The 11,852-nt window shown below is 36.4% G+C and overlaps 1 protein-coding gene across 1 annotated transcript; it reads left to right on the top strand.

The window, feature by feature from the left end:
* The first annotated feature begins 2,438 nt into the window (after positions 1 to 2,438).
* Positions 2,439 to 11,558, top strand: LOC132708565 (uncharacterized). The gene is made up of 7 exons (XM_060680937.1): positions 2,439 to 2,666; positions 4,789 to 4,916; positions 4,970 to 5,124; positions 8,553 to 9,631; positions 9,688 to 9,851; positions 9,907 to 10,278; positions 10,335 to 11,558. The coding sequence occupies exons 2-7, from the start codon at positions 4,817 to 4,819 to the stop codon at positions 10,676 to 10,678; spliced, it is 2,214 nt and encodes a 737-aa protein (XP_060536920.1). The 5' UTR covers positions 2,439 to 2,666; positions 4,789 to 4,816; the 3' UTR covers positions 10,679 to 11,558.
* Positions 11,559 to 11,852: the final 294 nt, after the last annotated feature.

Raw genomic sequence — 11,852 nt, forward strand, 5'->3', positions numbered from 1 at the left:
GCCGCATAGAGAGCTACAATTTTTGTATTTACGGTTTTCAGCTATTACTTACACTGTTCCGTTTAATATTTGCAACAATTCAAACGAAAATCACCATTCCTCGCCCACAATCTAGACGTCATGACGTCAGTTATTATTACTATACTGCATGCTTTCAGCATTTTAAGTATTTTCTCGAAAACTATTTAATCTATTGGAAAAATTCATATACCAGGAAACGTTGGGAGCTACAGGGCTATAACATCTATTTCCAACATTGTTCGGATTATATACAAGATATGTTTATGAACAAAAAATCTAAAGGATCCCAAAAACATCTGTTTTTATGGGTAAATTATTGGCTATAATTGAAAAACTGTTAAAGATGGGATAATTTGATTTGAATAGTATCGTAAATTGTGTGGAGGGATTTTTTCAGGTTTGGTCCACCATACCGGGTGAGCGAGATATTTGAAAAAATATCATTGGAAATCGTTATTTGCCTTTGAAGTTCGGCGAGACGTGAAAGTCACTTTATACGAAAGCGACTTCTTTTCGAAATATTTCTGCTATGCGCGACAAACTCGCCTGCCCCACCGACGATTTTTCGAAAGTAATCTTGTTTTCCCAGCTCCAGTAATGAGTGGTTTTTCGGTTGAATATTTTAACTGCAGGAGTGAATGAATATAGATTCGTCAGTACAAATAATAAGAATATTGCAGTGCTGCAACCTGACATTAAAACTATACTGTTCAAGTGTCCGTGCTTCGAGATATATTGATACTATAAGTGGAACGAACATAAGTTCTTTTTAACCAATCCTAAAATCCAACCTGGAGTTCTGAAACCACAAAAAAACTGATGGATTAAACGGGTTGGCTATCTTGGGTTAAAGAGGGGTATATTGTGCGACCAAAAATATAGTGCATTTATTGCATTGACGTTTTAAGTATTTTACAGTACCTTAAGTGCAGACCTTCGCTGGATCGTGGTAAAACCCATGCCAACAGATGTTTATTCTGCATTAAGTAGATCTTGCCTGAGGTGGACCGTAACGAATATTTGTAGAAACTTGAAATTTTAATTGGAAACGTAAATGGACTGGTTTAAATTTGATTAAGCATTGATGCTGCGAGGTATTTTCGAATAAGTAGAAGCGTTTATTTTAACATCAGGTGATATGAATCGTTCTAAATTGCAATATGTTCGTATATATTACGGAGGTATTTGACTGTGATCCTTCCAGTAAGTACGTATTTATGTACCTGTACGTATTTATGAATTGTTACTCTATACTAATTTTTTATGTACATGTTCCAAGAAGTGCTCGGTGAAATACTTATACCCGCTTGTTAGTGTAAATAGACAAATTCCTAGGACGGTCCTGGAATGGCTACGGGTAAGGGTCTGCTCGGTAGGGTGTTCTATAAGGACTTGCGGTTTTGGAGTAACAAACAGTAGGCAAAGTTAATCACGGCGTCGGTTGTAAAAGCACTATATTCCTGGTCGAAGTATATCCCTGCATACAATTTTACCACTAACTAGCTAACGAAGTTTTCTTATTCCGTGAGCAAAAAATGTAAAGAAATTTCATTAAACAGACCGAAGTTTAGTAAATCTAGCAACTTGTTTAAAGAGAATCTAATTATTTCTGGTGGAAATTCAAAAAAATCTAGTATTTCCATATATAATTAGCAGATGGTACTAAAACCGGTCGGCTCACATCGGTCGTCGATTTTCCGTTACCCCAAAATACAAATCATAAGTTTCCGTTGGATTATTAATCTTTCGTTGCATGCATTACAAATGCAGCCTTTGAAAAACTGTCACAATGGACCTCAATTCACTATTTTGTGCTCTCAAAACCCAGCGTAATTGTTGAAAAAGTTTTTGAATAAACGCAAATTGCTTTATTGTAGAGCGCAAAAATATGTGGAAAATCGCTATAAATCCTGTTTGCGCTATTTCTCAGTATTATTTTAAAACTTGGTGGACGTGCCAGACAGAGAACTTTAACATTTAATAAAGCATTAACAGAAGGCCGAAATATAATTCATAAAATAATAATACTGCCCATGTGAATCTCAATTTCAAAAAGGGCTTTTTGGTTTGGCTTCATACACATTATTTTATTTATGTTTGTTCCGAGTATTATCAAAAACTAAAAAACCATAAAAATTTATTAAAAAAAAAACAACCGAAACTTACAGCCAACCCACGTAGTAAAGGTAAAAAAACATACTGAAATATATAAAATTTTTCTTCATCCAACTACAGCGATGTCTATATAATTTCCCAACACAGAACACGCTCAAATGCGAGTCGAGAAAAATGGAAAATCGTTTTTCAAAAAACAAGCAAGGTAAAATCGTCAGTGGACGATGATCGGTCGAGCAATTACTCGATAAACAAATTGGAAATTGCCCCCCAGTTTTTAGCCGAGAGTTAGTTACTTACTCGCAGTTGAATCGTCGTATGGTCGAGCACCCGACAAATTCAGAATAGAACGAACCCACCGTACACGTTAGTTTTACGCCGATCCGGCTTTTCAAGTCGACAGACTTTAATTTTATGAATATTTTTAATTTTGTCAATCGATTTAATTACATGCGTGTCGTGCGAAAAACAGTTGATTTTCTTGTGCCCGGTGGGATTTATTTCCAATAGTTGTTTCCAATAATTTTTTGGTAAGTACATATTTATTTACTAAGGTGTCGATAATATTATTACTAGAGATTTTAGGCGAAAAACGTAACTATAGGGTTATAGGAAAAATTTTTTCATTAATAAATTGTTGACCACAAGATGAAAAATAAAAACTCCTCGAGTCCGCTTACGCAAATGGCGCTAAAAACAACGTAAATAAACCGCTGTTAATCAACAACTTTAGCGTAGATTTCTTCCTATTTACCTTTATTAACAAATACAGCTTGATTTATACTTCAGCAACATATTTAACATTTTTACCCGGAAAATACTAAGCCGCAATGCGGAAACAATTCCGATAAATAAATAATTAGAAAGCAATATTGCATCTCTAAAATATAAAGAAAAACATCTGAAATGTCAAAGAAACACTGAATACTTACATGACACCACGAAAATATTTATATTTCATTTGAAATTAACACGTTGTGAAATCACCGATCGGTAGATCCAACATTTATTTTCGTTGTATTTGAAAATGAGAAAGTATGATTGACCTCTCACCCGAATTAAAGAATACGTGGAATTTTCCCGTTTCCTTAATGCACTCCTAATGCTTTAAGAAACGATCCGCCTTTCTCTAATTTTTGCAAAGGCACAATGTAAATATTACGCAGCCTTAAACAGCAGTAAAAATAATATAATTAAAGCATTTTTCATATAACGCACTCAAGGTGGAGAAGCGGCAAATCCTTGAATAAGCGGCAGTAAAATGAGAAGAATCAAAACGAGATAGGTAAAAAAATATTGCCAAACCGGTAATCATCCGGCTTGATCAACTAAAGTTGCTTTATTTACCGTGCCAACAACGAGAAGCGAAATCCAAACTCAAAACACTTTTTGGCGTTACGCGTTTAAAAAATTTAATCTACAAAGCGAACGCGAAAAACGACTTTCATCCCGATAAAACGTCACAATCGCAGGAAAGGTCATCATTACCTTGAAACTATTATCGTCTTCAATTTTATTTCGCTTAAAGCGTTTCCATTCTGCTGGGAAAAGAACAGAGAGGAGAGGACGCATAGCGATAAATCCATTAGGAAAAACTATCAAGCCAATAATAAAAAATGTCATCGTACGAATATTTTGCTGACATCGCAAACATTCTAATATTGTTTATACGAAATGAATAGGTTCGTTTGCAACATCGCTGTTATGTAAGGTAAGAATTCACAGAGAACTGAATCAAATACCTAACTTTGCACTTGAACAATGGCATTTTTTTCGATGTGCGTCAGTCTTTTTCGTTTTTTAACAGTCTCCTTCTAATGTGGAATACAAGCAAAAATACTTGAACCCATGAGAAAGCTGATTGCATTCAAAAAATTATCGACTAATAGACGAGATAATCATACGAAGTGGGACTAGACAAATTTCGTCGACGACTCAACGCTAAATGATGGAGCCTTGAATAAATGGATATGCAAAGTCAATAAACAGGACAATTCGGGCAAAATTTACCTGTTTATAAATACAAGGAATTATTTCTGATGATTCATTGTTATATGCAGAAAATTAGGTACCTACATTGTTTCATACGAACGACGTTCGTCTTCGCAAAACTTGTTCGACGAAGAAAGAAAAAACTGATTTTAATGAGATAGCGGTATACAGCTACAGTCGTCAATTTTTTATTTGACTTACAGATTATACAATACGGACGGCGAACATTTTTTCCAATTCGTGTATACAAACCGTTAATATACCTGTAATAGCGGACAAGGTTCCTTCCGCCATATCCTATGACGTTTGTCTTAAAACGAGTAATTAAGTTACAAATATTTGGCATTGATTGCGTTTTGCCGCAATCGCAGTAAGTTTAATAGTGTTCGAATTTTGCGCAACGTATAGTATTTTGTTACTGCCAAATACGAAAGTACTGCAGCTTACCGGTTTTGCTTAAATCAATTAGAAGCAAACTATGCACTCCGGGTTGCAAAATATTACAATCTGCATAATTAACTATATAACTAACGATCGTTTTTCTATAATAGTTGGTTATAATTTGGACAATTTGTAAGCAATTGGTAACGGGTGGTTCCCATGATCCCCAACAATAATCAGTATTACAAAAAAAGCCCACCGGTATTTGTTTTGTTGCAGAATTAATGGACAAAACGAAAACAACAACATGAACAAATACGTGAAACTATTTTTTCACCGAATCGCCAAAGACTTCAAGCAAAAAGAGCTTTTGCCCTTGAAGCTTTTGTTTTTCATGCACTCTTCGAGTAAGTAAGTATCATTAAACTAACCTCAAAACAAAACCGGCGTAACATTTTAGCAATATTGGTATTGTATCCGTATTTGACGATACATATGAGAGAATTGGGAATTAACGCGGAAGAAACAGCCATAATGTCAGGGGTAACACCCGCTGTGGCAATTCTCATGCCACCATTAGCCGGCATGATAGCAGATAAAATTGGAAATTTCCGAGTGAGTATATAACGCCATATGTAACTAACAATAAATCCCAAACCGAAACTAAATCGACAAATTGTGTAAAGATTGTCAGTGAGTGAGTAAATATTTTTACAGTAAGTACCATTACAATAAAGGTACGTTATTTTGGCAACGACTTGGCCTGTAAATTAAAAAAAAAAGTAAATGGGCCAAAAGAAAATGCTAGAAATTATTTTTGACTTTCTGAAATGGCCACCAGGGTGCTTAATTGTGATCTTGTTATAGTTAAACTACGCTCAGAAAAATTCAAATCTTTTTTTGTTTAATTCTGATTGGCTCTATCTCTGACAGGAGAGTGAATATTTTACTAAATAAGTGTCCACATTTTTTACGAAGTTTAATATTTTTTACCCTGCCCTGCCACCAGGTCGTTTTCTGCCACAATCGCAAAATAAAATATTTGAAAAAAGATTAAATGGAAGGGTATGACTTTTTCATTGTCATTAGATTGTTAGATAACAACACAACAAATATAATTTTAAAAGAAAGCTCGAAAGAAAATTGGATTTTGGGGATAATTTAATCTTTACGGATTCTTCTTAATGTCAATTGTCCCGAATTTACCAAATAAAATGCAAATTTTTTATTTAGTATGCCAAGTGATGTTTAAAATTGAAATGAGATGTTATTTTTTTACTATTTTTTCACAATCCTTTGGAAGTGCACTGAAGTAATTAAACTAACATCTACGTTTTAACATGTCCAGCGGTTTTGAAACATTTATTATTTTTAATTAAAAATTGGGTTTAATCACTAACTCGGTTACTAATGAATTGTTAGACACCAACCAAACCAACAAACTGGAGATTTTTACCGAAAGTCGGGCGTTAAATTATTTTATTCCTATTTTACGTTAGAATGAAGAAATTGACATGCGGTTTCACTATTTGAGAGTTGTTGAGCTGTCATAGTACGATTGATAGCATAGGAATTTATTAAAGAAAACACCCTCAATCATTTTACTTCCTGAGATAGAAGAAACAGCCTTCAATTTTTCTGAAAATAGTACTCACTTTAACAATAGCAAATAACAGCTTTTTTTTTTAGCCTGGTAGCCATTTCAGAAAGTAAAAAATAATTTCCAGCATTTTCTCGTGGTCGATTTACTTTTTTTTTTTAATTTCCTAAGACCGTCAGTTTCCTTAATAACGCCCCTTTTTGCATTTACTGAGACACCCTGTAGATTGTATATAACCAACCAACTTCCCGCACTAGTAACATTTCAATTGAAAATATATAAAAAAAAAACTCCAAATGGTTGACAATTATTGCTAATTATTAAAATTTGCGGATCTATGTACAGGGTGATTCAAAAAGCGCGCGTCAACGTTTCTCGATCGAAAAAAATAGAAAAAAAGTTCAAATAAACGTAAGCCAGGAAATGCGAGGTTTACGAGATACGGGGTGTTCAATATTAAAGAAAAACAACTGAAATTAAGCTGATGGTAGTCATTTTCAACATTTTCTTTGGTCTTCATTTTGGTTTCTGTAACCAAAGTGTTTACAAAAAGAAAAACGTTTGGCCATCATTGCCCCTGATTTTTGTTTCTTTGCTTGAAAAAAATTGAGCACCAAAGTAAATAATAACAATTGCAAAAAAGTCAGTGCCGTACATATCTTGAATAATATTATTCGTTAGAATACGTATATATAAATGATGTTAGGAAATTTCAATAAAAGCCTATATAAACCATGTTTTTTGAGACAATCTCCGTAGGCTAAACGAAGCGACCACGAAATTAAGAATTTTTTTTTTATATAGGCCCAAATGTGGCGACACGGTTAGGGCGTTTCCGTCCATATCCTGGCAACGTTATTGCCTATTCAAACAAAGGCATTGTTTCCGAACGGCAAAATGAAGTCATGATAACGGAGCCTAGCACTAAATAATTGTTTTTGTGCCGCATATATTACCAAATGGTCCTACGAAACGTGAGCGAAAAACCGTAGTGCGTGCCTTCGCACACACGATCATAAAAAAGTTGCCTAGCACAATAGTCGATACAAAAAACAGGGGCACGATACCTATCGAAAACGTCGTAAAATATTTTGCGTTTGCCATTAAACCGACACTATAAATAACCATAAATAAATATAATAAAATATAAATAACGGCATTTTACTCACCGGCAATAATTGACAACTTCACGGCACTAAAACTAAACGAATTTTTCTCGGAAAAACGGGTAACACACGATCACGCTTACCGACCGACCAGCGAACTATAAAACATCGCAAAACAAACGTCAAGTGTTTATTATGCACGGTCACTTTATTAGGTAACCATTATTTGGTTCATTTTTAGATAAAACAGGTGCAGATTAGTATATTATACAACAAGTGCGGTAAACGGCATTTGACTCACGAGTTTATTTGACACGAGCGGAGCGAGTGTTTAATAAACGAGTGCATACTATACTTTTTCTACATCCGTTAGTTTTTGGGTACATTTTCGCCAAACAATACGAATTCATTCACTGACAAACAGACAGACTGACAGAACTGACAGAATTGACAAACGTCAAAATTCAAACCGTGGGAAATATTTCCGAAAACATCCGTTTGCTCCCAAACCCGTGCGGTAAAATCTCGGAAATATCCGCATTCGTGGGAAACAAAACTGACGTGGTAAAGCGACGCTTCACGCACTCTAAGTCGGTGTGTAATTAGACGGGAGTAGAAAAAAATGTTTTATTCATATTTTTGTTTTATTTTTGCTTTAGGACGCTTCCAGGAATATACCAAGATTTTTACGTAACAAACGAGTCCGCTCGTAGGCGTTTGATGTTGATATTTCTGATTAATTTTTTTATGAATTTTATCTAGGGCAAGGGTATTACAAAACTAAGTCAAAGTACAGGATCTGTGCCAGTATAGAGGATATTATTTTTTTAATTAAGAACCACCGTAAATTCTCTAAAAGAATATCAAATACAAAGTATGTACTATGTATGAGGCATCGCTACCTTCTCCCAGGAATTAGAAGAGATTGAACAAAAAGTCAAATACAAAAGTTAAATTGGACTTTTCATTTATTATATTTTGATGTTTCGCCATGAATTCCTTATTGTGACGTTCTTCAGGTAGTCTCTGCAGAGATATACGTCTGAGGTATATAAACAAAATCTTTACTCGTCTGTAATCAGCAACACAGTGTTCCTAGTAATTCGCGGACCATTTGCGGGTACCATTCGACGGATTTTTATTTTTTTTATTTTTTTTTTACTGTTTACAAGTATTTTTTGGAAACCAAATAAAAAATAAAAACCTTGCAAAGGTACGAAATGTTAAGTAATGCCATAATTTTTGTGGGTTGCCTTGAAATGGACCAAACTTTCGTCCCAATAATCAATTAATCAAATTGGAGTTGAAAACTGAGGAAATCTACCCTGACGTTTTAGCTGTTACTGTCTGCATTCTCAGTAGTCGGAGGAGCATCGGCGATGTTGCTGCTTCTAGTACCTGTTGGACGTGTAACACTTACATTCCCCAATGATGTAATATTTGGCCTGAGTTGCGTTCCAAATTCGGTTCCTTCGTTGACGCTAAACGAGGCGCATTCGTGTACAACTTTAAACCCCCACAACAATTCGATAGAAGCGGAACTAACTTTGCGATCCTGCGGATTTGCTTGCAGCGTGATTCTAGAGGATAATTACACCAACGCGATTTTAAACACAAAACGATACGAAATCAAGATAACGGACTTATCCGATCAATCTTCCTTGTCCTACGCTTACACGCCCGAGGACGACGATATTCACGAGCCGGAGATCCTTTCGAAATCCAGAAACCACAAAACGCTGAAAAACAACGAGAGATACTTAACGTCCGTCAGAAAGCTTACGGAACGCGTGATATATTTTCCGTCGCAATCGTTGTATAATTTTTCCTGCGACATCGGGGACGAAGGGCGCGCGGATTGCATGATGGGCTACGGTGACCATTTCAAAAATTTCGAAAAAATTAACGCGACCTTCAAAGCGACCCTGGCCGTGGAAGAAATATCCCACGACGATTTCGAAGAACGGAGACGAAGTTTCCTCATAAATCGAGTGGAAAACAGACAGAACGTGAGCTGCTTGACCAACGAAAATCTGTCGCGAAAACAAGTCATCGTCACAGTGCCGTTGAAGGGCAATAACGATTCGAAAATACGACACCTGGATTTGGGGAGTTGCGCCAAGAAATGTCTCGTCACCAGTCCTCGGAATCAAGTTTGTTCCAATCGAAAAACCGTCATGGAATTGGATATGCAATTGACGTTTTGGAGTTACTTGGTTATCCGTGTGTTCGTCGGCATCGTCAGCGGTACCTCGTTCGCCATGTTCGAAGGGGCCGTCATCGCAATTCTCAGGGAGCACAAGGCAGATTACGGCTTGCAACGCATATACGCCAATTTTGGTGGCATGATTAGCTCACCGATTTCGGGATATATGATTGACTACGCCAGCAGAGGGAAAGGATACACCGATTTCAGGTATTACTGACCGCTTAGATTATGTTTGCATAATCTGCAAAAACTTGTCGTTTCAGACCAATTTTCTTCCTATACGCGGGCTTAAAAATCGTGAGCGGTGTGTTTATGTTGTTCATAAACTTAGAATTCAAGAAGGCGGCCAAAAGCATCGTAACGGACGTCATCGAAGTGCTGAAGAAATTAGAATTAATCGCTTTGTTCATTTCTTGCCTGGTTTTAGGTAAATCCGCCCCCCGAAAACTCCATTTTGTTCTTAGGGAAAATGTGTGTTCCAGGCAGTGCCTGGGGTTTCATCGAAAGTTTCCTGTTCTGGCTTCTGGAAGACTTGGGCGGCTCGAAATCGTTAATGGGTCTCACCATAACAGTTGGCGGAATAGTGGGTATTCCTCTGTTGGTTCTTTCCGGCCCTATAGTGAAGAAACTAGGTCACGCCAACGTTATCTTCGTCGGATTCATATTTTTCGCGATAAGATTGCTCGGCTACTCGCTGATCTACAACCCCTGGCTTTGTCTCGTGTTCGAAGCAATGGAAAGTATCACATTCGGTCTTAGTTTTACCGCCGCAGTGACTTACGCAGCGAAATTATCAACAGTGACGACCGATACGAGTATCCAAGGAATGCTCGGTGGTCTCTACTACGGAGTGGGTACGTAACAAAAGTGTTGCGCACTGGTTTACGCGTGCTACTGGGTAATATTTCAGGAAAGGGCGTCGGCAGTTTCATCGGCGGTTATTTGATCAAACCTATCGGTATCCGACATACGTTCCAGCTGTTCGCCTTACTAGCATTAGTGACCGGGTTGATATATTTCGCCTTTTACCACCTGTACATGAAACACCGTCCTTCCGAAGGCACCGACATCGCTAAAAAGGACAAAAGCAAACCGCCGGACGGTTTCGACAATATCAACTTGAGGAACACACCGGAAACGTTGCCGGTTCACGACATACCTCCCGTGGGATACGAGGATTCCATGTGTAATCCAGCTTACGAGACGACCGAAGACGAAGAGACAGAAATGCAGACGCCCAAGCCGCAAGCGTGAAGGCGACACTCGGTATATACTGTGCGGGGTGTCATATTTGGAACAAATGGGATTTGAAAAAAATGGTGAAATTTTCAAAAATACACTCAAATTGCATTAAACGCATTTGGTTAGAGTTTAACATTTCTATGAAGTGCCTTCTATTCTATGCTATAATAATTTAATTAATTGTCCTTCCTTGAAAACTATTTGAATTGGCATCGGCAACACTTTTTTTTAAGTTCCATTTGCTGCGATCGTAATGCACAACACTCCGTATAGGGGCCACATTCCCTTTCTCAATCAGTATTGAACGATATCAAGTTTTTAAATTATTTAGAGAGACTTCTATTTTTGCGCGTGCATGTTCCTAAATTCGAGTTTGCTAGTTTAGTGTACAGTTCCAAAAATTATGTTTTTGACAATTTTAAAACCGACCCAATTAAAAAGACGCGTACGAATTTGACGGTGATAGATTAACCGACGGTAAAATTTCGTATAATCATTCGACAATTCAAACACAAACTTCCCGGAAAAGCTCTATTACGTTTGATGATGTTTTTTTACCGGTTCGAATAAGATCATCAAAAAAGTGCGTCTACCTTAATAAACGAAACGAGTTGAACTAATCGATAGCTGGGGATAATGTTTATTTTATTTGTAGCTTATTGTTGATAGCCATTTTATATTCGTTATTGATTTTGCGTGTTTGTTAATATTATTCTTTCGTCGTAATTTTGCTTGCAAACTATTGACGGGGATCCATCGGAAATTTACACATTATTTACATTAGATATACACTAGATATAGATATACAACTTTTTTTTTAATTCAAGCAATGTTGAAAGTTATTTTTGTTTTCCACGAAAAATTTTATCTGTGATAAAATAAAGCAACCTTAAACGAATGTATGCCTGTTATTTCAGACCTAATTATTTAATTTATTCAAACCAATACAAGGTAAGTATTTAACGAAACGTCAGAGATAATCACATAATATACGAGATATCGACGTTTTCTTCTTTCGTCATTTGGGTTTAATACATATGTCTGTTAAAGCAACAAATACATATTTTCATTGAGTGAAACATCTGTTCATACCATACTAGAGATATACAGGCCCTTCTATGCCGATAAACAGGAACTTATGAAGCTACTACGAAAAAATTTTTGAAAAGGTCCGACCAACATGGCC

The sequence above is a fragment of the Cylas formicarius genome, unplaced genomic scaffold, assembly GCF_029955315.1.
Source record: "Cylas formicarius isolate icCylForm1 unplaced genomic scaffold, icCylForm1.1 PGA_scaffold_12__32_contigs__length_19106922, whole genome shotgun sequence".
Lineage (NCBI taxonomy): Eukaryota > Metazoa > Arthropoda > Insecta > Coleoptera > Brentidae > Cylas > Cylas formicarius.

What these genes read in the sequence shown, in the direction of transcription:
- LOC132708565 (XM_060680937.1), top strand. Translation starts at nt 4,817, where the DNA reads ATGAACAAATACGTGAAACTATTTTTTCACCGAATCGCCAAAGACTTC. An exon ending in CATTTCTTGCCTGGTTTTAG is followed by an intron (nt 9,852 to 9,906) that starts GTAAATCCGCCC and finishes TGTGTGTTCCAG; the next exon opens with GCAGTGCCTGGGGTTTCATC. An exon ending in TGGTCTCTACTACGGAGTGG is followed by an intron (nt 10,279 to 10,334) that starts GTACGTAACAAA and finishes GTAATATTTCAG; the next exon opens with GAAAGGGCGTCGGCAGTTTC.